The sequence below is a fragment of the Rhea americana genome, unplaced genomic scaffold (genome assembly GCF_003343005.1).
Source record: "Rhea americana isolate MKP2758 unplaced genomic scaffold, rheAme1 scaffold_35, whole genome shotgun sequence".
Classification (NCBI taxonomy): Eukaryota; Metazoa; Chordata; class Aves; order Rheiformes; family Rheidae; genus Rhea; species Rhea americana.
In genome coordinates, this window is record NW_028186479.1 from 4950527 (window position 1) to 4977935 (window position 27409).

Consider the following 27409-nt stretch of genomic DNA (forward strand, 5'->3'; position numbering starts at 1 on the left):
TGCATTTTCCCTGTTTTATTTTGGGGTATTCTTCACAAAGTCTGACTCGCATATGATTTATCTATCCCCTCAGATGCCAAAACAGATTAAAATTTTTTTTGATTGATCGAAGATGGCCAGAATACTTYCCACAGAAGTGAAGCACAGAGTTTTGCAGCATTCAGAAAACTGAATGGAACCATCTTCAATACAACAGTTTTTCCAGAAATGTTCAAGTTTTCACAGCCTATGATAAAGGACAGAAGATCACTGAAGACAAAGTGTTTGATGTGCTTTACAATCTGTCCCTCAGACTTACCTGCTACTTTCAACTCAGAATTGAAACTGACAGTGGTAAATCTTATTACTTGGCCAAAATGGCARTATCTAAAATGTTCAGGTCACTTGGCCAGACTGCAATTTATAGGTTTATTCTTATACAGCATTGCTAAGTGAGTGAAAATAACATAAAACCATGTGTTTTCAAAGTTGTCAGGAACATTAAGCATATGTGACAGATGGATCCGTGAACTGGAAAAGTTCCTCATCGTACAAGTCTTCTGGTAATTTTTCATCTCCGTCAGCAAAATATGTGGGGAATGGAGGATTTCTATTGCAGTCTTTGTAATTAGGCAATTTCGTATCTTTCACCTAAGAAAGCAAGGGGGGGGAGGAAAGGATTTAATAAATCTAAGAAAAGACTCACATACAGTGATGCACTAAAGATTAAAGAAATCACCTTGAAGGTGTAAGAAAAAACAGTATTTTCAGTACTCTCATTTATCTGAAGAATTCCATATCTAATCACCAGTTATTTTAATATCAAACCCAGCTAACAAATTTAGTTTTTTATACTCAAGTCACTGAAGAGTTAAAAAAACCCAAAACAACCCCCCACCCTAACCCAGAATTCATCGTCTGTACCACACTGTGAGAAAGCAAAGTCTACCACTATGAATTCATGTCTCACTATTTTAAAATACTGTTAAAATAAATGTGTAAATAGGGCTGGGTTTAGCTATGTTTATATCTCACATTATTTTCCTATAGGACATATCAAGTTATATTATGCTGTGTAATCTCTTCAACAACTAAGATATCCTTTTTGCCTTTGTGGAACAAACTACTTCTGACCTAATTTTGCAGAGTACACAAGTACTTAACCTCATGTGCTACACCTGGTCTCTCTGACTACTGAGGAGCTATTCATTGAGTGCAGAGTTGAGCATCTAGAACTCTTCACAGAGTGAGTACTCAGGTTTGTAGAGTATGTGCCTTTAAGAAAGTTAATTTCTAAGAAAGATAATGCCACACAGAAATAACTTTCCTATACTGACCTTTCTACACGTCAAAAGATTTAAAATCTAGCCCTCGAAACTCCAATCTCTGAAGAAAATTAGTAGCTAGAATTATCAGCAAAAAGCAGATTGTCTGAGGTAGAAGATAGAGCTCGTATCTCTAAAGAAAGGAGAGCTACAAATTCTCGAATGAGGAAATTTTATTTAAAGCCAAATTCTTCATTTCTGTATTGTTACATATGATCTTCCTGTAGACAGTGTAATAATTCCTTTCAGTCACTACTATATTCAACTAGATTAAAAAAGTACAAAGAGTTAGAGAAAAAAGTTTACTGTAGTAAGGAATTTTTTTTTTTGATGGGTTGCCTAAGAATAGCACTCTTCTTGGTTGGAAAGAAACACACATAAGACAACTATGATTTACAGCAAAATTAAATAAAACAATTTTATGCCTGCTGACAGTTCTGTTCTAACAGCACTGCATTTASCAGATTCATATCCGCTATTACCTAAGTCTTTCCCAAAGTCCAAGAGGATTCTTGCAGATGTAGTACAAAATAAATTTGACTTAAACTTCAGCTTCTGAAAAAAAATGCTATTTATTTTCTTTTGCCAGGAAGTTTCAGTAGCTTTCTGAATGCAARTCTTCCAGGTTTGATAATCGAAAGCAAACTCTTTGCTAAAAACAAGGAGGAGAAAGGCTTAGTATGTTGTATTGGCTTGGATGGCTATCTAGCTTTTGGAGTAGGTCGTTCCTCTTCTCCTAGACATCTATCTCCTTATTAATGCTGCCCTCTACTCACTTGCAAGTTGCCATACCTAACTGTTGAAGTACCTRTAGACGGGACGGAGAGCAACATGGAATAAACTAAGCTGAGGTCAAAGTCCCAAGACCTTTCTGCAAAAGTTCCAGCAACAGAGAGTTCATAGCAAATACAAATCAGATAGCTTTAAAGGGGCCACCTGAGATGCTCAAATACCGTATCTTCACTTTTAATACATTGCTGTTATTTCTTCTACTAAAACAAATATGCTCTAATAACTTCACCATTTAACTGTTACTTCTCGTTTCCTTATTCCTGTCCAATGCTAAAATTATTTTCTTCTGACGTGCTTTTTCTTTCAATCAGTATAGTTGATAGAATATTTCTTTCGATTGGCCAAAACTACTGCTCTTTTCACATTTTCAACTTTCTTCTACGTTCAATTCCTTCAACTGTAAGTTAAGTTCTAGTCCTGAAGCACAAACTTAGCTTATTAATACCAATGTGAAAAATCATGTCTCTTTCTCTTCCAAGTTTCAAGAGTTGTTAGATTGGTATTCCTACCAAAAGAAGACCTGAATTTCACTTTATGTCTGAAAGTTTTGATTAGCAACTCAAAAAGCAGTGTAATTTACCTGTCTGCAAGCAATTACTGAATGACCTTCTCTATGCCAAGGACATAGCATATCAAAAGTTTTGCATATTTATTTCCTCAGATTGCTACAAATATTTCACAATATTATAAAGGAACTTAATGGTATGCAGCAGTAGTTACACTTGTCTGTATAAAAGTGTACGCAGGCAAGAAGCATGAGTGATCTGGTAYGAGCTATGTTCCCAGTAACCCTTCAGAAAGCATCGCTAAAAAGGTAAAAAAGCCCCACTGAAATTCCTTTACCTTACTCCTCAGAGTCAAAAACCCAAGGCTGAAAAACAATGCTTCATAGCAAAGAGTTCAAAACTGTACCAAATACTACTTCACTTTCTTCCTTCCCAAACATATGAAGTTTACAATTTTTTAAAAATCTATACTGAAACTAGTTGTTATAAGCCATTTCTTTACTGAGCTTCTATAGTAYAGCCACATCTTCTAAGAGACGTACAATTATATGCAAATATTTAACATACAAATTTCTCATATTTTTAGACCTTAAAACAAAAATAATGTCTGTGACTCAAAATCATGGCCCTGACATTATTAAACTTTTCTGCACGTTAGCATTGACCCATTTCAGTATACTAGCCCTGTCTTTCCCAGAGCTCTCAAAAAAATAAGAGCCCCCAATGAAGTCAGAATAAGATTTAATTGTCAGTGTTGCTAAAGCGCAATGAAATTAGCTCTCATCCACAGAAGGATTTAGGCAGAGTGCCCAATTGGCTGTTACTATCCACGTAAACAGTCACTGTTATAACTGTATAACATAATCACTTGGTTTGCTCAACTACTATGTTAATATTACTATGTATTAGCTGTGAAGTTTCTAAATTGAGAAAAATACTACAGAAAGCAGAAATTGGACCTGGTCACGATTTTGTCACTAAATGTTTAAAACAGAGACATAAACTGTTCAGTAGACAATTAATAAACTGCACATATTCATCTCCCATATGTTGACAGCATAATAGTTAGGATAAACAAACACAATTTCAGAGATCTATCAGCACGAAATACTTAATACAGTCTTAAATAAGCATCAAAACCTGACACTTAAGTCGCAGCTCGCTTTTGCACTTTAATGAGGCTTCAGGCTGTGTTAGCATCCACAGTAGCAGAATGCCAACTGTTTGCTCACAGAAAAGTGTTTAAATGCACAAAATTTGTTAAAAATAGTTTCTAATTCTAATTAAAAAGGGAATTAGTCTTGTGTTCCTCCCTTAAAAAGACAGAAAATATAACGTTTTTATAATATACTGAGGAGAGAAATCCAACATCAGAGTTTTCTTTTCCAAAAAGAATTTTTTTTTTTTTTAAGAGTTAGCCAGTAACTTTAGGCCTACAAATTCAGCAAGATATGGCAAAGGTAATAGGCTAATAGGCATTACAGGAGTAAGTTATCTCAATAGGCACAACATACTAATTTACAAATGTTTACCCTGCAATTTGTAACAACAACAACAACAAAAAAACTACAGCTAAGATTTCTTTACTTTACTAGATCTAAGCATAGATTCCTTTTTAAATGACAAAGTAAGCTTTTTTGATTAGTTTTCCAGCTGACTAGAAACATTACTTATGTCAGTTACTTACCTGCACGGTTCAGTGTGCAATATCAAATGAAAACTGACTTCTAATTAAACCAGGAATTCATCCTGGTACTCTGCAGTTTTTCTGCTGAAAATTAAACTTGAAAAGCTCAAGTGCTTCATCTCAGTCTGGACACAGTGCTGATGCAGTAAGTTTCCAAAAATATATATACAAAATATAAAAATAAATACACGCCTTAGGGTGCACTGTGGTTTTAATGGTTACAAGCAACAAAGAGGAGGGGTACTGGACACAAATGCTTTCTTCTTAGAGCCCCACAAAGAGAAAAGTATTACCACGATATTCCACTTAAAAGCTTGGATAAAAACAGATAGCTCCACACACATCCCCTAGACATTAGCCCCACATAATTATAGGCAGRTATTTAGTAGAATGCACAGTAATTATCACAGAATCGGTAAGGTTGGAAGGGACCTCTGGAGATCATCTAGTCCAACCCCCCTGCTCAAGCAGKGTCACCTAGAGCATGTTAGACAGGGTTGCATCCAGGCGGGCCTTGAAGATCTCCAGAGAAGGAGACTCCACAACCTCTCTGGGCAACCTGTGCCAGTGCTCTGTCACTCTCAAATGGAAGAAATTTCCCCTCACGTTCAGGCGGAACTTCCTGTGCTTCAGTTTCTGCCCATTGCCTCTTGTCCTGTCACACAGGACAACTGAAAAGAGTTTGTCCCCGTCCCCTTGACACCCTCCCTTCAGGTACTTGTACACATTGATAAGATCCCCCCTCAGGCTTCTCTTCCCCAGGCTGAAGAGGCCCAGCTCTCGCAGCTGTTCCTCACAGGGCAGGTGCTCCAGCCCTCTGATCGTCTTTGTAGCCCTACGCTGGACTCTCYCCAGTAGCTCCATGTCTCTCCTGTACTGGGGAGCCCAGAASTGGACACAGTACTTGAGATGTAGCCTCACCAGGGCTCAGTAGAGGGGCAGAATCACCTCCCTYRACCTGCTGGCAACACTCTTCCCAATGCACCAAGGATACCCTTGGCCTTCCTGGCCACAAGGGCACCTTGCTGGCTCATGGTCAACTTGTCATCCATCAGCACTCCCAGGTCCTTCTCTGCAGAGCTGCTCTCCAGTAGGTCAGCCCTGAGCCTGTACTGGCACATGGAGTTATTCCTCCCTAGGTGCAGGACTTTGCACTTGCCCTTGTTGAACCTCTCTGCCCAACTCTCCAGCCTGTCCAGGTCTCTCTGAAGGGCAGCACAGCCCTCAGGTGTATCAGCCCCTCCTCCCAGTTTGGTATCATCAGCAAACTTRCTGAGGAGGCACTCCATCCCCTCATCCACGTCATTGCTGAAAATGTTGAACAGGATGGGACCCAGTACTGAACCCTGGGGAACTCCACTAGCCACAGGCCTCCAACTGGACTCTGCACCACTGACAACCCTCTGAGCTCTGCCTTTCAGCCAGCTCTCAATYCAYCTCACTGTCCACTCATCTAACCCACACTTCCTGAGCTTATCTAGGAGGATGTTATGAGAGACAGTGTCAAAAGCCTTGCTGAAGTCAAGGTGGACAACATCCACTGCTCTGCCCTCATCTACCCAGGCAGTCATTCCATCAGAGAAGGCTATCAGATTGGTTAAGCATGATTTCCCCTTGGTGAATCCATTATATAAGCGGATATCTTATGATTTCTCCTCCCAACTACAGATTCAAACAGCTTTAACATCAAAGGCTCTATGTAAATAACAAGGTATCACGGAAGAAAGGCATTCAGAGACAAGCTTGAAACACCACAGAAAAATACAGTAAGACTAAATGCAGAAAAAACAGAAATGGGAAAACACACACATAATAGCATTGCATTGCATGACAYTTTTAAATTAAAGCTTCCCCTATTCTTCAGGGATGTATTTGAAAATAGAAGATTTTTGAATTAATACCCCAACTCATAGGGTTTATGAAGAAATATAGAACGGATTCAGCAAGTTCAAAGATCTGGAATAAACTGTTGTTGACTATACCCTCTCTTCCAATCACCAAATATGTGAGTGGAGTTGATTTTTTAAAATAATTCCAGAATAATAGTGATAGTATCTACTACTAGGCCTTCATGTCAATGCATAAATTATTTGTTACTAAAAAGCTATGGGCATTTAAAGGAGTTTGCAGAGCATTTGGCCAAGATGACAGTCTTTCAAGTATTATACCACTTTAATCAAGCAGTTCTAAGAAATGAAATATCATCRTTATTCTCATGGATCCTCAGTCCTGATTTCTAATAAAAAAAATAGCTGCAACTCTGAAATGTGCTTGCATATGCCAAAAAGCATACTTCAAGATATCTGGACTTCTAAATCACAGATAACTACAACTGGAAATATTTTCAAACATAAGTAAATTGCAAATACAATTAACAGAAATTCTACATGTTCAATGAGGGCAGCGGGGCAGGTTTAGCTCAGTTGGTTAGAGCGTGGTGCTGTTAATGCCAAGGTCACAGGTTCAGTCCCTGTATGGGCTACGCTGAGGGCTGGACTAAACGATCTTCCAACTATTAACTATRGCAACTGAACTGAATGAATTCACCAGCAAGAACAGCAGGCACTTAATGGTAATACAGCAGACTGCCATGACCAAAGTCAGTTACCCTCTTTGCATTTTAGATGTCAACAAAGTTGTTTTATTGGATATGCTCAGATGGTTTGGCCCACAAGTTTCCTATTTACAAGTTGCTGCCTACAACGATACTGCTTCCTCAAGGATTTTTTAAAGCCAATAGCAGGACTGTTTTCAGAACAAAACCAGTAACTGTAAGAAGGATGCCATGGACCCCAAATGAAAGTAATATCTTAGTGAAGAAAAAGTTAAAGGTCGAATTGGCCCAATTATGCGCACTACCCTTCCTGTAAGTTATTCTCCAAGTAGAAGCCTACAATGTCTGATTAACAAGCTGTAAATGGCTTTGTTTAAATGAGATCTCCACAGTGTAAATAAAAATGTGCAATATTAGCACATGCAACCTTGGTTTAAAACAAACAAACAAACAAAAAAACTACTTCATATTATAAGTGTTTTGCTTTCTTAACCTAGAACTCAAAAAATTAATCTATTAAGCCTAGTTAATCTATTAAGCCTAGTTAATCTATTAAGCCTAGTTAATCTATTAAGCCTAGTTAGAATAAAAGTCTTGAGCTGGTTGAAATAAGAACCTTCTTCAGTCTCAATGGCTTAATAAAATGTTGTAATGCTTGTAGATAGATTCCTGAGATGTGCAGATTCAGTCACCACACGACCATTTAAGTGTGGATGGGTTTAACAATATGACTAGGAAAATGAGATGTACAGCATAAAGTGTTATTCATTCATCTACATTATATTGCTTGTATACAAAATTTATGATGTAAACATAGTGGCCTACAACAAATCTACACTTAATTAAACCTCAGACTAACATACAGCTATCAGTGTCACAGCTCAGGATTAATAAAAATACTTAGAACACAGTTGGAGAAAAGGTCATTCAGTTAGATATACAGATGAAAAGCCAGTCCAATCACAGTCTCAATTCTATGTCACGATGTTGTGCCCAGTAATTTCGGAAAAAAATTATCCAGGATAAGCTGTTTTCAGGATATCTGTTAACCCATTTTCTCTTATCTTCACTATCCTGGAAGAGAAATCCGTAACGCACTCTCCAAGATGGGACTGGACATCACAGTCAAAGCAATTTAGAGATGCCTCACTCAGAARAAAAGGGTTTATTTTCAAAGAGAGAAATGTAAAAGGGGATTTCATTTTTCTGTGTGGAAAACATCTATTCTAAAGCTAGCATTGCTTTTCTTAATGTACGATAACTACGGAATTCTGCTCCACAAATACAAACAGCAAACCAAAAAAAATGGATGCCCATAGCAAAGCAGGCAAAGAACATAATAAAACTTTTCAAAACATTCAAACTTTCTGAATTTGAACTTTTCAAGAACAGGTTAATTTAAATCCCTACAAAAATTCTGAACATTGTAAACTATATTTGTTGTATATACACACACACACTCACATGTGTGCTYAACAATCTTTATAATTGCTGCTACCAAAGACTTTTGATAACCTGTAAGCTGCTAACAAGTCAGAAAGGAAATAACTTCCTCCAGGTAATGTGTTTTCAGATGCGCAGAATATACCTAATCAGAAAGAAAATTATTTTGAAAAAATACTTGAAGGATTTTTCTTGTTTTGAGGTGGACTTTATTGTTTATGCTGCAAAAAACACCWATTAGTCTCTTCATTCAGTTTTTCACAGACAATCCGTAAACAACCTCAATAAAATTCGCAATTAATTCTATAAAATGTCACAGAAAACAATGACAGTTACATTTATGCTGACTGCAAAGGAAATTTAAATCATTATTGTGAACTCCAATGGTCTTCTGCTGTACCTCAACTGCTCTTTAGAAAGGCCAACCGCTACTGTGTATGATCAAGAAATTGGAAATACTTTGGACCACTTGTAAAGCAGTGCTAGCTGTGTATTTCTGTTGATGAATACAGCCCTTACATAATACTTCAGAAATCTCCCCAACAAGTTAGTGACTCAAGTTAGTGTTAAAAGAGGGTGGATCTAGACCCAAGACACTTACCCCAGAGTTACAGCAACTGTGTTGGGTTATCATATCCTAAACAGGTACAGAACTCCAGCGCAAAGATAAGAATGAGCTGTTTAGGGTACACAGTGATCCACTGTCCCTAGTAGTCATTCATAATCTGAAGGCTGCATTCAACCAGTGTTTCTACTTTAAGGAGAGAGCTGTAAAGCTTAACTGTCACTAAATAGACTAAGATGAAACAAGCAAACATACCTTCACTAGACAATTTTTGTGACCTGGAACAGACCCGTTTACATAAATAATGTCATGTTTTGTGTTGATTCGCCACACCTAGAATGCAGAAAAGAGATACCAAGACTATTTTTAGACAGTATTCCCAGCTTTACAAACAGTAATCTAGTGACACAAACTGATTTATTGCAGGTAGAACTCTGGGAAAGAAGAATGTTCTTCATATAGTTAAACTTGCCACAAAATGCAGTCACGTGCTATCCTAAGTGGATAGCTTTCTAATGCAGGAGTCTGTTAATCAGTTTTAAAGGGCTAAGGATCAGGCTACATACGATAAGTCATATGATAAGTCAGCCCTTCACACAGTATAACATCAATTTGAACTCCCAAGTCTCTTTTCTCTCTTACAGCAAGAGCTGTTGTACATATCACATGTGATAAATTAAGACAAATATATTCATGAAAATGCTATTGCAAACATTTTTTGATTTCTTAATTCTATGAGGTGCTCAACTGAACACACACATTTTCTAGTCAYAAAACATTAGCTTTAATTAGCAGAGAGCAGCAGTACATACTTTCACGAAGTGCAGATTTATATGCTTTTTGCGCAAACAGTAGATTTTGCCTACCAAGGCAGAGAATGGTAGCAGTAATAGCTCAGGCACTAACTGATGAGTGCATACATCGGAATCCAGAYAGAAACCCATAATCCCCTTTTTGCACAGGAAACATAAAGGCCATTATAAAGTAATGACATCAAACAATTTAGACTTGGGCTCAACTGAACAAGCAGAACAGGCACTAAGACATTAACTGAAAGTCTCAAGAACCCTGATGACTTTCCCACCAGGAAATTCTTGGCAGACACCAAGGAATACAGTGACAAACACATCATATGCAGTAGTGTTACCTGAAACCCCAATCCTCACTTTTGCACATATGCATARGGCAGTTCAGGTGTCTTTTTGTAAGTCACCAAAAGACAGAAGCACAYATTCACTGCCTATGTCTTTTCAGCTTTTTTATTTAAAGATATAGCCATGATCCTGAATTCTGAACCTGACAAGAATGATGGATGGTATACCACCACAACGCTGTAAAGCAAAGTTCATCACTTAGCAATGCGATCACCTTATACACATCCTAATACATTTGGAACTCACCTTTAATCCAAAAGATGTCCTGTAAACGTTACCCATTTTACCAGGCATTTTCTTTCCACGGTAAACTTTGGAAGCTTTCTGGATAAAAACAGAGCTCAAAAGTTACATAACTGCAAGAGACRCATTTACAAAGCCAAGAGGAACAGCTAAGAAAATATATTAGTATTTACAACATTGAAAATATTTAATATTGATTAGTATTTTAAATACCTCCAGGTTAAGTATTAATCTATGTGTTACCTGAAATATTTACCTCAATAATAAAAACACTATAAAAATGCTGTATCAACAAAGAGATTCTAGCTTTGCTTGACAGAAATATTTGTAGATTCAGGGCAGAATTTTCACTCATTCAATATTTTGACTTGGTGCATAGCAATAAAAGGTAGTTTTCTAAAATCCCTGTCAGCACAAGACTTTTGTCTATAACATGGAGAGCAGCGACTGACAGGCTTGCTTAAACTACACGKGCATTCCATCACAGAGCTTCAGAGCAGTACTGAGCCAAAAGGCAGCCAAAATTAAGATAACTGTAGCTTCTCCTCTTGTTCCTAATCTGTAAGTTTTATAACAAATTTTCTCCTGATGTAGAACAGATTTTTTTAAAGTATGTTTTTCAGAACAGAATTTAAAATGACACTCCCTCCATTGCTCTAGTTTCTGTACCCCATTTTCATTTAGATGGGTGTAACTTGGAGAACAAAGGTAGGAAAAAAGGCAGGAATAAGCCCAGTAACTTTCAGTTCTACAGCATTACCTATGGGTTTATCTCAATCTCCTACATCCCTCTGTTATAATGTTTAGGATGAAGTTTTAAATACATCTTTTTCAAAGAGCTTTTAAACAAATATTGATTATAGTTTGAAACTTAAAAAYATTCCCCTGTCTTCACCTGAAAAAAATCAAGCAGCTAACAAAACTTTTTGGCAAAGAGAGTTAATTAAGTGTTCAGGCAAGGTCAAAAAGCAACTAGCCTTGTACAGCACAGCCAGCTACCTTTCCAGAACATCAGCAGAAAAATCACAATTTGAAACAACCGGTAATCCTTTGCAGTCTATAAATGCTGTAATAAAGGATTTTTAGAACTCTCTTTAGATCACTATTTATCTCAGCTATATTACCAAATACCACATTTTGCTCAGTTAAAACATCTGCCAACTCATTTACTAACAATATAGGATCCTCATAATTCAAGGCRTAAGAGAACAGCTAACTACACTGTTTCTCCACTGTTCATTGGTTTCTGAACTTCCTCTGAAACCTGGGATTCTCTGCTAGCACACAGTGGACAACAGACTAGAAAAACAGCTATTTTGAAATAATTTATTTTTAGMCAGTAAAAATATTGAGGAAGAGTGTATACAACAGGAAAAAAAAAAGGAAGAAGAAATAAGAATCCTTACATTGGTAGATATTGCTCCAGGACGTCTGTGAGTTTTAGTTTGGCCATGGCTAGCAGGCTGGCCTTTAAATCCCCATCTTTTCATAACACCTTGAAATCCTTTACCAATTCTGAAAAAAAATGCATTAATCATACTTGAAGTTCCTGGCAATGATCAATAATTTCAGTCAGGCTTCTGATCTTTTTACTTGTAGCAAAGCTCAGCAGTCAGAAGAAAATATTTTAAAACCAGTATTCTATATCATAAACATACTCTAGGGCAGCACTTAATGCTGTTTTAGAAAATAAAAACTACCAGAAGAGAGTCAAATAGGCAAAAAGGCTAGCATAAAACACTCCTTGCTGAGATGGTCCTCAATAAAGGTTACTATATTGAAGCTCTCACCAATATTAACATTATATACAAGAAAAACAAAATAAATACAGAGTAACYGAATAACAATCTACACCAAAACTTATTGGAAAGCCCTAAGCATCAAGAGAGGAAAATCAGGGCTGCTAAGAGAAGCATCCAAATAAGCAAAGTAGCATTTCTTTACCAAACTACAGTAGGTTCATCTCATAAAGCTATTCTCTAGAGTTGGCTGTTTTGTGTAGTGAAAATACATAACTCTTCTGATCTGGACTCATCAGACACATACAGTCTACAATGAAATAACAAATAAACACATCTTCAACATCCATGCCTTAATCTTTGAGGCACAAGGTAATATTACTGGCTTTGGAGTTCTGTGTTTACTGCAGYGACAGACTCGACAAGAAAATTGCCTTACTGTTACACAGAAGAAAAGCAGATTAAAGCATGTTTAAACCCACAGCACTGTGAGTTTCCAAGAGGAAAAATCTGTCCATGGTGTTTATAGTTGCACAGATTATTTGATTCATTTAAACAGGATGATCCTCTTCCTCCTATTTACAGAAATCCTCTCTTGGCTAAGGCATTTTGTGATGGCACCGTCCTATTAGTTTAAGCCAAACCCAAGAAAATAAAACTGTGTGATCATGCATACTGCATGTGCTGATATACGGGCAACTTTTTGCTGACTCACCAACTTAGAAAAGTAACACCTTTAAAAACTAGAGAAAACACCTCAATGCTGAAAACATCATTCACAAAACCAGATCCTTTCCTCTTCCCATTGGACAGTTCTCCTTTGAGTTGCTTTTGCCAACCTAGCCAAGCTGGAGTCAAAAACCACACACAGAAAGAATCAGTGAAAGCAGTGAGCCACCCGGAAACACGACTCGCGCAACCCCAGTGCCTGTCTCTCGGCTCTCCTCTTCCCTTGTTTGAGCCTACTGGCCAAGTCCAGAGATATGTGGCAGAGCAGGAAGACGTCTAGTCTACTCATTTGAAATCAAGATCTTTGGTTAGAAACAGTATTAATTTTTTGCTCATTTCGTACAACTAAAAAAAATGCTAGAGCACGATCAAACCAGTCATCTGTTCTGTTTGGCCTGCCAGCTGGCCACTTGGCACGGGGCACCAGCAACAGGGTCTTTCCAGTCAGGAGACACTGGGGAGGGCCTGGGGAGGGTTGGAGGTGTGGCTGCGAACTGAAGGCACCTGCAGGAGGGGSTGGGGATACCTGGGATCAGGAATACAGGACAGAAATCCAAAGGAAGCAAGGTTTCATTACATCAGCATTTCAYGAATCAGCTTATTCTAAAAGCTTGCAGTACTGCAGAGAGATAGTTGTTAAAAAAAAAAAAGAAAAAAAGAAAAATTCGTTGGCAATATTATTTGAAAAATATTCATGCTTTAAGAGTGGCTTAAACTCCATATTCTTCTGTGTCTTTAGACTGCTGAGGCATCAGTAACTTTAGAATACATAACAGCAACAGAACTACATAAAAACTTTTATCTATTCTGCAAAAATATTATTTTTCTTTAATCTATTCTTTTATCTATGATAGGCCATGTTTCTCAAACAGACTACTTCTGGCACCTCTAGCTGAAAGACAGAATTAAAAAGCTCTCCAAAACCAACCGCAAGTGGGTCATATCACAACAGCTGCGCAGTGACCAGAGAGAGCAGATTGAGGGCATGATTAATTCTTCAGCTGCAGAAATGCACTTGCAATTCACTACACAGAAAACCACACAAGCATCTGAAGTTTCCATTCCAAGAGAAAATGGTACTGTCAACTTTAATCAAGAAGCAAAATCTCTGATGTCGTGAAACCACTTCAGTACCTCATTCAGATGGTCCCTCTTTTAAACATGAATGATTTAATAATCTGTAAACTGTACTTTTTATAAAAATATAATCAAAAACCATGCTGCTAGAAAGAGTTTATACTTTTAAAGGSGTGCACTCTGAGAAGAAAGTTACTTTATCAGATGTTAGGCAGTATCTTCAAAAAGAGGTGATTATATCCTATGATGCAGTTTCTAGTATTAATGATTTATGCAACGAGGCAACAGAATGTATTGATCTATGTTTTGCTCTCCTTTCCAATGTGTGGATTTTATAAAATGGAAGCCTTAGSAAATTTATAGAAAGCGTGGCCAGACTAAAAGAGAGTACACTAGTAAATCTTCAGCTTCTCATATATCTATTGAACTACAATATGAAAACAGTTTCCAACATTTGAAATATTCTGGGATAAGACAAGAAAGAAGCTGAATTCTATCAAAAAATTAACTAGTCCTTAAAAGAATATATTCTTGACAACTTCTGAACAGAGGTCAGGTGTCAGATCTTAGTATCAGATTTATCAGTTTCAAACTGTTTAACTGCCCTTTTCACCTTCCTTAAATCACTAAAAGTGAATGTATACAGCAAGTATCATTGATAAAAAGTTTTTAACATTTAGTGTGAGCTAGCCAAATCAAAAGATTAAAATATATAGTTATCACATACACAGTRTATCCTATTTTAAAATGTAATTTCACATTAGCCAAAATATGCATAAAAGATTCTGACAAAAACATGTACCTCTCCTGGAGCTCACTCAGCTTCTAGTAATCTGCACCACCTTCTCATTTAAGCATGATTCAAAAGAATTCCTGATTTTCCCTARAAAGTCCTAACTACTGATACCCCATTACATCTTGTTCATTAAACTTTATAAAGTCTTAAAAGGAGACACAATACAATTCCAATTTAGAATAAGCTCAAATATGCATAAGAAGAGGTATAGCTCTGAAATAACAATGGGCATAGYTCTGCCAGCTCCAATAAAGACTTTTCAGAAACGTTAAGGCTTGTCAAACCAGGCTCTCAATCCAGAACCTTACATTAAACAGAATTGATATCTACATTTCACTCTGAGAAGGTCAAATTATACGTGCGGTATCTCAGATAATATTATCAAGAAGCTGTGTTAAAGTAGAAGGTTTGCCATCCCATTTATTCTGTTGAGATTTCTGTATGCCGTCTTCTGACTGTTGCACCAAGATATTGGCTTGAATTACTTCTGTTCTCACAACAGTAACATTAGACACAACATCTGAACGGGCAAGCTTGCATGAGACCTGTYTTAATTAGACTGGATATTTATATTATCAGTCTTATGCCATAAAGGGAGTTTTGTCATATCAGTCATTTCATTAAAGCATGCTTACACCTGTGCGCCATAAAGGAATCACAGGCAACAATCAGGAATATGCAAAACTAAGACTAATGCAAAGGTTAAATGAAATCAAATGAAAATAACGGTAGAATTAAAAACAGTTTAATTAAACATAGTTGTTCTAGTCTCACCTCCAGGAAAGCAGTTGTTGAAGTCAATCACATAATTTTGTAAAGAAATTTATTTTCCAGGTTTGATTTAATAAAATACCAGTACCTAATTAGCCAACATTTATTTTAAAAAACTACTGGAATAAAGTACTCTAAATCATGATTTAGTTTGCTGCTAACTCTTCAAACATAGCAGATTTAAAAGACAAATRTTTAGATGCTATAAAGGAGAACAATTACAACTATTTAGTCAAAGAATTTTAGAAAATGGTAGAGTGTATTTTCAGGCTTGGACTACACTGTTAACCTAGCAAAGGTTAAATAAGCTGTTAACTCTCCGTAATCACTACCTACTTCTTATACATTTCAAGGGAAATTACTATTTGCTTTTGCCTTGTATTGGCAGAATTTCTGATATTCCAATGGCTTCCAGAAATATCCATAAACCAGGCCGCAAARCAGCAGAAAAGGGAATTTCTAACACAAACTCTGATCTACTAACTATGAAACTTACAGACTGAGCTTTTAAATTGCTTAAAATAAATATTAAGGAAAACATTTCACATTGAAGGCAGACAGCATGCAGACATGCAGGCTGTCTACTGTCAGTGTTTAAAAGCTACTCATCCTGTGTTGAACAAATTACAAGACTTAGAMTAAAAACAAACTGCATATATCTTTAACTAAGCTTCCTTGTTTCCATGACGGTGGTTTTCTCACTGAAGTATAAATGAACCAAAACATTTTAGCAGAATTAGACAAAAATGTATTTTCAAGGAGAGTTTAAAAAGAGACGATCCAAAAAGGRGGGGGGACCCCAAAACCCTACACTTTGGTAACCAAATCAAATCAAGATACTAACCAAGACTTTTCTGAAATGTAGCGACAGTAGTTTGTTCATACCACAGCAACTAAGAACAGCTTCGTAATTTTTGTAAGGAACAACCTACCCAGGGATCAGGAATTCCTTGTTTAACAAAACAGGCCAAATAATCTCCACAAAATAATTACTTGAATTATTCCATCTTTCTTGCCTTTCAAAGCAATACATGCCTATATTTTAAAAAKGTTGAGTCATTTAAATCAGATCTACAACTCCGTGCAAAGAACTGAACAAAATCAAGACACACGTTAAATAGCTCTTCTACAAAGGGAAACCAATCAACTTGAAAAGGGGCAGGTAAGCTGCTGTGAACTAAAGGCTGTTCATTGAAGACAATTTAGAAGCTATATGAATAACATATCAGGTCCAAGTATTACATAAGCAAATTTGACACAGGAAAATGCTAATTCCAATCAATGACTTGTCTTCCTCAGATTGGAATTTTAGATAAAGTGAATAGATTTTCAATAGGCTGCCCTTACAGATCTGCTCAGGTGTATTAGAAGCTGATATGGTCAGCTTCTCTATATATACATAAGAATAATAATGAGAATAATATTTGACCTTTAAAAGCATTACACAAAAAAAAGATAATTACAATGCAAGGTATTTCAACAAAGCCTGTTAGGTATATCTCCATTACACAAAAAAATAAACATCAAATGGGAAATGTCATCTTGGTATCACAATATAACAAAAATGCACTTAAACACTGAGATAACAGTTTTCAATTCTGCTGGGCAGTAGAAATCATGCATGCAATAGAAGAGGCATTACTCATCCTTGTGGCAAGGTGCCAGTTATTCTTTTGACATCCTCTACAACTTGAGCCCTAACTTGGCATTCACAGTGGTCTGAGAGGAAAATATTCCTCCCATGTTAAAGATCATTAGTGAGTTCCTGGCAGAGGAGATGAACTGTAATACGAGAGAAAACAATATAGGATTGTGACAGCTCTGCTGTCCTGCTAAATGTATCACTGTCTTGCTGCTTCTCATTGCATTCACACACTTCCATCTCTCTTTGCATCTCTTCACCAAATCAAAATTAAGCACCTCTTCTGAGAGCTGAGGCCTTTCAATATTTATCCTCCACCTCTACATACCACATATGCTGCATTATAGGTTTCCTGGCCAGTGCTAAGCTTCAGCATCTTTTTCTCAAGCTCTTTATCAAGCCGTTCAGTGCTAATTATACACTTGTTACATACCACACATGCAGGACCATAGGCCTAATAGCAATATTTGCTTAGTCAGGGTGCTCAAAATCAAAAGTAAACTTTAACGGAAAAAAGAATTTGGTATTTTTTACTCAATGGCTGAATGGACTTCTCTTTTCTGTGAACCCCTTGCAACTGCATTTTGRCTTTTGTTAGCCATGAGTCACAGTCAAAGCACAGCAGGAGAAATCAACCCATTTGAAAGATGCATCAAAATGTTAGGAACCTACGTTTTTGCAGTAACATCCACGAACTGACCTGGGCGGAAGTGAGCAGCATACAAAGGAGTACCTTCAAAAGAAGGAGGAGAGATCGTGTTCAGCTAAGTTCTGATATCCACTAATCAGTACTGAGTCATTATTATGCAGATAGAGGATAGTCATAGGAAAGGAAATAAAAAAATCTTYTGTATTTACATATTATTTGCTTTTATTTATAAACCTTCATTACTAAAACAAGTGCTTTGTACCTGCTACTTAAGCAAATTTCTCAGTTGCTAGCCCAATTTTAGATGGATAGGAGAGAAGTCTTTGGGCTTTACTTAGAAATGTTGTAATTCAAATACTTAAAGACAAAGTCAAACATGATTAAGACTCTCACTTGGCAAGAAAACGGAACATGTTCTACTTAAAACTACGAGCACATCAAAATGTATTTTTAACAATACTTCCCTTCAAAAGAGAGCTAGAAGGACAAAAGGTAGGCAAAGCCTCTTTGTTTTAACAAAGTTTTGGGGTTTGCTTTTGTTTTTTCCAGACTAGAGACTGGAATAAAAGTACAGTTTCATCCATTAGGGAATTATGTTACCTTTTACCAGAATTTGTGCTACTGTAGGTCACTGACATCATTCATCTGAATGCTGTTACTCATTTGTGCTTGTAGTATCAAAGCTTTAATTTTAATTAAAAAGTTACACTATCTTCAAGAATTTTTGTTATCCAAATGCAACATTCTACCCTTAACAACACTTAAAAGTAAAAYAGAATTGAAAACTTAGGTCATTATAATGAACTTTAATCTGCAGAGTCATGTAGTTGCAGYTTTAACGGAGTTTCCAGCTTGATGCAAGTCAATTAAAGAAATTAAAYTCCAATCACTTCTTCATGCCTGCATCCCTTTTCATACTGTTTTCAAATCTCTGCATGAATTCAAACTGGAATGATGTAAATCTCTACTAAGTTTCAAGCATAAAAATCCTCATACTGTTACGTTCTTTATACAATGCATACATGCACATGGAAATAGCCTGTCAGCAGCAAGCAACGGAGATAAAATGAGAAATCTGAAGGATGCTAYGGACATTTTATTTACACACATATATATACACACTGCAAAATCAATTTATTGAAAACCTGCATTTCTGCTATTTCTCAGGCCTTCACTTGTATTTATCAGTCCAGACTTCCTCCAGACTAGATACTTATCAGTTGTCACACTGCCTTAGAAATCTCTTTCCAAAAACTTTATCTACTGGCATATACAGCTATAATGTATTAGAACTTCCTACTCTATTTAATTCTTGGGAGAAAAAAAAAAGCAAACATCTATGACACAAGCAAAAAGCAGAAAATAAAAGTTACCTAAATACACAATCTAATAAATCCTTAAAAACATAAAGCTTTTAATGAAATCTACAGATTTCTGATAGCAAATGTTCTCACTAAGAGTCCTTGCAAACTGCCAGGAAAAATGACATCATAGAGGTCAGCAGTCAGTCATACTTCTGAAGCAAAAAACCCCCAAACGTCTAACTACAACTGTATGCCCCAAGAAACATTACCATGAACTTCTTAGTGTCCTTCTCATAACAACTATCAGAGAAAAATAATGCATGCATATTTATTTCCAATACTTAAGTTTACAGACATTTACTTCATAACTCAATGTTAAGACTAGCTGGTTTGGATCATACTTATTTTCTAAGCAATGGAAACAGAATTCCTAGGAAAAAGGAAAAATTCTACTTCTTACCATCTACAAAGACCATTTTCTATTTTTTCCCTAAAAATGAAAAACTAGCATGTGCTCAATGACAAATAAGAATTCAGCAATTTCTGTACAAAAAACARACAAACAAACATGTTTCATGACTTGGTAAAAATTTACAAGAAGTGGAGGACATTAAACAATCAACACAGTACTCTGTAGTAGAAAGATTACCTGGTTTAATGATGGCATCATCAGTTACATTAAATGTCGTAATTTTCTCTTTCCGTGGTACTCCAGCTTCTCTAAAAATTTCCATTTCRGACTCCGATTTCTGTAAGAAAGAGCAGCCATAAAAAGAAGTGATCTTAAGATATCTGCAGATCAACATTTCACAGAAAGTCATTACAGACTGTCAACACTGCTCATAGAAACAGACATATCGTACTACGTTTTTATCTTGACACAAGCATTTTTAGTATATATGAAATAATTTAAAACTTCTGTATCTGCTTTTTACTTTCAGTCAACTAGTTATCATGTAATTATAGCATATGACCAAGACATCTATGAAAATTTCTAAAATCAAGAGGAAAATCAGCCATATATAATGTAAATAAAATGTATTACTGTTTTTTCTCTTTTCAAATAGTTTTTTAGTCATTTAAAAGYATTTTCTTTTTCAAGGTGTTAAAAATTAATTAGTTCTACAGCATCACAAATCACATTTCTTCCATTTAATAAAGAAAACCAGAAAAATAAGGCTATGTCTTGCAAAAAATTCTGGAAACGCTTAACTCTCCATGGAACTGAATATAGATTCTCTGGACAAAGAGGGGGAAAAAAAGATTAAAAATGAGTTTATGATTCATATATTTAAGATGTATCAACTGTACTTAGTACCAAACCATTGTTGATTTAATAAAGAGAAGTCCTTCATTTTAGTGAATTCTGATACAAAGTTAAAAACACTTTAAATTGTTCTCAGCTGCTTTAAACTAGAAAACTCACAGAAAAGAGCTGACCATTGAGAAGATACCCGTCAGTGGAAACAATGAGGCAGGAAAACTGAGGCTGCAGGAAAAAGGCAATGAAGCTGATTTTTCTCCAAATGAATACTCGTGGAAAGCAATTTAAACATCTGCCAGCACTGTCACACTTGGATAGTCACATCTCTGAGGTTCACTTCTCAATAGTTCTGTGCAATTACCCCTCTCCCAAACAAAAACGTTTCTCTGTATTTTCAGAGAAAATAACGCRAATAACTTCTAAAATGCAAGCCAGTTGTTTTTGAAAACCTACATGCTGCCCTTCCTTTTCTTTTTAAAAATATATAAATAAGTGTTACGAGAACAGTGAAAGTTTTGTGAAGAAGCAGATGATCAAGCATCTCTGACTTAATTAGACACAAACCAGAACTTYTGCATTTATAAACACATCTTCTTATTTGAAGAGAACATGTGGATTCAAAGTCTTTGAAGGTTATTTTTTTTTAGTAGAAATTGGTTTGTTAACATGAACTCATAAGACAAAACATTTCAAATACCATTTTTAGAAAGTCATCTATTAAATACAAAATCCTCCCCAAACCCCCAAAACCTGATGAATTAAAGAAGGATGACTATCATATTGTACTACCATACATAAGCATTTAAAGTAAATCAAACCCCTTCTCTATTATACGCCTGCAAACCAATCCTTTACTTCCACTGCTACGTTAAACTCCCTCCTTAGATGACAGCAAGTTCAACACTGTACTCAGCATGGGAGTCTGAAAAGAGCTACCACAATTGAAAGAAAGCATAGTAAAGTCAAATGGTAAAAATCACTCACTTCTAAAACTCCTACTACAGTGTTTCACTGTTCTACTTCAACAATCAATCAGCTTTCTTTTAATTCTCACATTCAGACACTTCAGAGAGAAAAGAAACATACAAAAGTAACAAAGAAAGCAATGATTCAAACTTGTATTTAGATCATAGAAAGACAACATTTGCTGGTACCTCAATAACTAAAACTGTTCAGAAACTGCATGCCAGATTCTTTCTTAGAAATTACATACTTTACAAAATGATAATAATAATTAGAGTTCAGACTTAGGCCAAGTCCTGACTACAAATCTGTCTAAGGATATTTAGTCAATTTTCTTTATTAAAAAAATAAGTTTAATCAAATTAATAGGCTCTAATTTGGAAAAAAATATTTCCAAGAGAAGTATTAACATAATTCAAACCATTAAAAAAACCCTGAGTTGACATTTTAAGTAGTTCTGTCTTGAAGAAAGTTTCTCAGCCAACGAGCTGTTTAAACAGAAATTCTCCGTTTGCTTCCTTGTTCCCTGCGTATTACTCAGAAAACATATTGAATCACTGCTAATGTCATTTTCATAAGAATTTCAACAGTAAGGAGTTCAATGCGCAAAATACAATTTGAAAATCATTAGACTCCCATGATTGTTGCATGTCTTGAACCAAGATAACGAAGGAAAAAAGCACAGCTGTAATTCCYCCAGGGAAGAATGTTACACACTAAAAGTGGATATAGACTGAAGTGACAGGATAGACACATGAAACGTAGAAGCAATGGTGGTGAAACATGACATAAACCCATTGAATTAAAGGACGATACCTTAAAATATGTGCCTCTCCAAAAATCATGAGAATACCCCATAAAARCCAACAAGTTTATCAAATGAAAAAAGCTCCTTTTCCCTCACCTCCACTAACACAAACAAAAAGTATATGGATTCATTCTGAGGCATTTGGATAACCTTCTGTTTGAAAAAAAGGACATATATTTTGAACTGTGAAARTCTGCTTAATAATCAAAAGTTTTATTTTGTACTTGCCTAAGTCAAACAAATGAGTTTCAAAACACTGCAAAAGTACATAGTTCTATTTTACAGAATCACAGAGAATGCAATCTATTTTACTGGCTCTTTATAGAAATCTCTGTAGAATAGAATATTCTCTACAGAGTTATCTCTATAGAATTTCTATTTTATAGAATCATAGAAAACGCAATCCTTTGAAGGAAAGCTTTGCTCTTGCCTTGAGCTATAATTCAATTTTCCTCCTCAAGATCGACAGCTTTGTTAGATAGCCATAGCTATTGAAGATGGCCAGGAATTCCACATCAAAAATTTGGAGTATTCAAACAAGTGAGTATGTTTTGATACTGCTGCTGACGAACTACATTCATGGAGCTATCTGACTGAAAATTTTAGTTTTAACTTTTTTATTCAGTAAAGCTATATGCAAGTGAACAATCTCTATTAATAGACTCATGGCAAAATTACAACAAAAGCAAATAAAACAGTATAGAAGAGTCAACCACAGAACAATGTCGTCTAAAAACTGATGAAGCCTGATGAGTCCACAACACGTGTATCTTGCAGTCTTGGTCCCATATTGCTTCCCCTGTTGCTTCTATACTGCTAAAGGCCCTGCAGACTCACCCATTACATGGGATGATTTGCATCAAAGCAACTTCCAAAATCCACTGCTTTCTTACAGTAACAAAGGGCAACAAAAACTTCAGCAATTTGTCCTCACCTTCTAGACTCTCAGGAAGAACAACCAGAAATAGGTGAGAAAACACCTATATTCACGCCACTTAACGAAAAATTGAGACTACTGTTAAAGAAACAAGCAAGGGCAAATCTGACAAAAGATCCATTCCAAAAATCCACATGTCTGCAAACAAATCTCTCGGAGAAGTCTATTCATGCTATTTTAGTACTGTAATGACAGAAACAACGAAACATCCAAAGCAGTTTACTTACTGAAAAAGGAGATGCATTTTTCCCTCCAACAACTAACCTAGGTGACTTTCCACCTGAATCTTCCTTTGAAATGTACTTTAGAACATGGCAATCTTGCACCTTAAAAAAGAAAAAAAAAAGTCTTAGAACAGACTTCATTTGTGCTCTTTTAAAAGGAGATGCTGAGTACAAATAGAGGACAGTGGGAAAAAAGTGTATGATAAAAAGTTAGCAATCAATTAAAGACTTATCTTAGGAAAAATATTAGTAGAACACAAACCATATTCTCATGAACGTTCTAGAATTGAATCAACTTTTATAGCCATCTTTCATCTGCAAGACGTGTAAAATCATGACCAAATGCAACTGCAAAGCATACAATAAGAAGGGTCTACACTATTGACTCCTATTCCTTTGCAATGTAAATGTGAGATCCTTCATAGCCTCAGTTTACTATATAGCTGTAACAGGCTGGCAAAGAAGCCTCATCACACTAATATCTGCCCGAGTATGCAACGAAGGAGCTTCAGGGCTACAAAGGCTCAACAAGCCAGATGAAGCCAATTCCCAAGTGCTTGCATTGGCAAAAAGAAGTGAAGCGGGGAGTGAATCCCAGTTTTATGTYATCCTCCCTTCTCTCCTCTTTCATACATACCACGCACAGTTCTGCACAACCGAATACCTGACAGAGAAGGAAAACAGTTCCTAGAAAATTTAGAGTATAAAAACAGAGAACAGGCACAGCATGTTATGCATGCTAAAAGAAATCTTTGGTAATTTTTACTCCGCAAATAATACTTTCACTTTGCCTGAAACTTCTGGTTAACAATCTGAATACAGTATAGGAGATGAAATTCTGCATGATTTATTTCACCTTAAGTAGCGTGACTACATGTTTCTCTCCTGACTTGGTCCATATTGGCATCATTCCCAATTTTACTGCAACGACACCAACTCTGATGGAACCTGTAGATCAAAACAGAACATGAATATAATTCCATCCTCAATCTTYGAGAAAGTCAGTCTCATGACCTACAGAATATCCTGCAAAGCCTCTTCAACCCAGACTTTTCCTATGGACCAGATCAAAAGGAGAGGAAAAACCTCTGACTTGCTGTGGRTAAGCTTGGAACAATCTGTTCCTTTGTTTTAATATTACAGCAGTGAAGTTCTGTACAAATTGCCTTTGATTCAGTGTGCAAAACAGTTCATCATGAAGATCAGAAAAAACAATGCTTCAGTATCATTTTTGGTGAAAAAACATGACTCCCACATAGAATTCTAGAGCTAAATTAACTAATATAAAGATTTCTGTAGTAGATTCCTCCCATCCCAACTTTTGCATTTTTTGTCACTGTAGCTATATAGCAGGGACACTCTCTTAAGACTTCTTACAGTCCATGTCTTGAAAAATGTAACAAACAAGATAAAGAATAAACACTTCTAAYTTTCAAAAATCCACACATCTTCCAAATAGATAAGTAAACATAATGCATCAGTTATTTAAAGAACATTTGAAGTATTACAATGTGATAATTTCAAACTTAGYTTTTAATTAAAATCATCACTTTGTCAGTGTCACTTCTGTACCATGACAAGATAATAAACTAGGTATTCATCCAAAAGACCCCTAGAATATAAAGTACATGAACTTGAAAACACTCTTGTAACTATTGCCAGCCTCTGAAGAAGATACAATACTACTTCAGCAATTCAAAAGTTTTGCGGATTAGAACACAACATAAAGATTTTAGCTCTTCAAAGGTTCACATCATTTGAACAGCAACCAACAACATGGTACAGAGTCTGTGAATCCACAAGATCTTCRGGGACAACAGGAAAACTTAGAACAGAGAATATTCTGTTCCTTGCAAAGGTTAAACTGACTGAGGAAACAGCAAAAAAGGACGATGCTTTACAGAACACAAGCCTGCTGTTACTGAATGCAACAACACAACAAAAATAATAATGGTATAACTTTGTTTCTTCAGAATAGATGCTTTCTCACCTGGTTTCCACTCATTCAGTGGCCATGGTTCATCTTTCAGAGGACACAGCTTGCTGGCTGTTTGAGCTTTGTACTCTTCYGCAGTTATCTTCTTGAGGAACTCAACATTCTCTTCAGAAAGATGTTCACTCCACCACGTTGTATTGTTAACRTGCCTGACCACAAAGCCCAGCTGTCCTCTACCCAGTGATGGGAAACAGTTTAAATTGCTCATCAGTTTATACAATGTCTCACAGCATGTATGATTATAATGGTATTATCAAGTAGTATATATGACATTATAGTTAACAGTAATAAAGACCGAAATCATACTAGCAAGCTATTCGACTATCATTCAAACTGGCCACCCTTGACCAACACCTAATTATTTGTCAAAGTATTCTACAAACACACTGAAGGAAGGCAAATAGCAACAAATTAGTCACCATTCCTTCTGTGGTAAAAACCCTGGATCAGCGGATGAAGGGAAAACAGTGGATGTCATTTAATTTGACTTTAGCAAGGCTTTCAGCATTGTCTCYAATAGCATCCTTCTATACAAGCTAGGATGTCAGGGTATGGAATGGTAAGCTATCAGATGGGTGAGAACCTGGCTGGATCATCAGGCTGTAGGGGCTGTGGTTCACAGTTTGTACTCTGCCAGAAGCAGACTTCCTCAAGACACTACTTGCAGGCTTGTCCTATTTAATATCTTTCTCAATGGCCTGTTAGAAGAGATGAAGTGCACCCTTATGAAGTTTGTGAATAAACTGAACGGAACAGTTAATATGCTCAAGGGCAAAGATGCCATCCAGAGGCATGGGCCGAAGAGAAATCTGATGAATTTCATAAAGAAGAAAATTGGAAGAGTGGCCCAGAAAGRTCATGAAGTCTCTGTGTTTGGAGGATCCCAGGATCTGACTGGTCAAACTCCTGAGCAACCTGGTATGACCTCATGGCTGAGCCTCCTTGGAGCAGCAGGTTGGACTAGGGACCCTTTGAGGATCCTTCTACCCAGACAGCTGGTTCCTTCTACCCACACAGCTGATTTTATGTTCACTGTTGCACTTTACAATAGTACAGATAAACTGCTGCATGCAGTTGTAGATAATTTGGGGACTACCATGGGGGAGGGGGGGGGACACTTAAATGCCTATTAGCCCTCTGCAAGGAAGATGAAATACATTTTTCTGCAGTACAGTTAAAGGTTTAAACTGCACTGATGGATTGTGAAGCGTATGGAAAGCACCCAAAAATCCTGTGCCACCAGCACAGCCATGAATGCAATAACATTTTGAACCATGTAAAGTCCTCACAACACTGAGCACCTTCCCCTGTATTAACTTAAAGATGAGGGCTGACCATTCTGCATGTTTAAATGTATTACTTCTTCTTTGCAGCCAAGCCAGGGCATACACATGGCTACCTGTTAACAACAGGCAACTCAAAACACAGCTAAGTCACGTTGTCCACTACAAAGTGGAGATGCTTTGGATACGAACAAGCACATAGTGTCACAGCTCCCACGCAGATCGGGCCAGGCTCGAGCACCCCAAAAGCACACTAGGGCCAGCCACCCTCCACGCTCACAAACACTCCCGGCACCGCATAGGGCCTCAACCTGCGGGCAGGCTACGCCCAGAGGCCTCCAGGCGGCACCGGGGGGGGAGGGGGGGGGAAGGGGCGGGCGAGGTGGCTTCGCCTCGCAGCTGCGACAGGCCCGAGCCCCCGCGGCGCCCCGGCTCCGCTCTTCCCGCCGCCGCCTCTCCGCGCCCGGCCGCCCCCTCGCCCTTCCCTCTCCCAGGCCAGCCGCTACCTGTCGGCGGAAGCCGCCGCCGCCGCCGCCCGCAGAGGCCTCCCCGGCCCCCGGGCCCACAGACGAGCCCCCAAGCGGCCCAGCAGCCCCCAGCCCGCCATCACGCGGCCCTTGGCGGCGGCGCCGGCGGCTTCCGGCGCGGTGCGGTCCGCCGGCCAAGCCCTCCGTGCTCCCTCTGGAAAGAAGGTTCCGGCCTGAGCGCTTCGCCGGGGGAAGGCATTGAGCGGCGCGCGGGGGGGGGGAGAGGGGGGAACGGAGGACAGCCGCGCGCGCCGCGGCGCGCCGCGCAGCTGGGGGGCGGGGCCTCACCGCCCCTCCCCCGAAGGGGCGGGGTCTCCCAACGGTGGGCGGTGGCGGCCATTTTAGGTCGTCGCGGGGGAGCCGTGGGAGGTTGGCTGTGGGCTGTGTTGGTCTCTTCCCCGGGTTGGTGGGTCTGGAAAGAGAGGGCAAAACCCAGGTGACGTCCTCGGAGG

The 27409-nt window shown here is 37.6% G+C and overlaps 1 protein-coding gene across 3 annotated transcripts; it reads right to left on the bottom strand.

Moving 5' to 3' along the window:
• Positions 1 to 27073, bottom strand: MRPL3 (mitochondrial ribosomal protein L3). Of its 3 annotated transcripts, none has more exons than XM_085311852.1 (10): positions 26937 to 27072; positions 25142 to 25320; positions 24008 to 24099; positions 23155 to 23253; positions 19605 to 19704; positions 17675 to 17735; positions 11655 to 11763; positions 10252 to 10329; positions 9107 to 9184; positions 1 to 630 (listed from the first exon to the last, which is right to left on the bottom strand). In XM_085311852.1, the coding sequence occupies exons 1-10, from the start codon at positions 27035 to 27037 to the stop codon at positions 481 to 483; spliced, it is 1047 nt and encodes a 348-aa protein (XP_085167978.1). In that variant the 5' UTR covers positions 27038 to 27072; the 3' UTR covers positions 1 to 480. The 3 variants fall into 3 exon arrangements, with proteins under 3 accessions (XP_085167978.1, XP_085167979.1, XP_085167981.1); XM_085311853.1 differs by lacking the exon at positions 1 to 630 and adding an exon at positions 1694 to 2112 and having other exon boundaries at positions 26937 to 27073; XM_085311855.1 differs by lacking the exon at positions 1 to 630 and adding an exon at positions 2127 to 2601 and having other exon boundaries at positions 26937 to 27073.
• Positions 27074 to 27409: the final 336 nt, after the last annotated feature.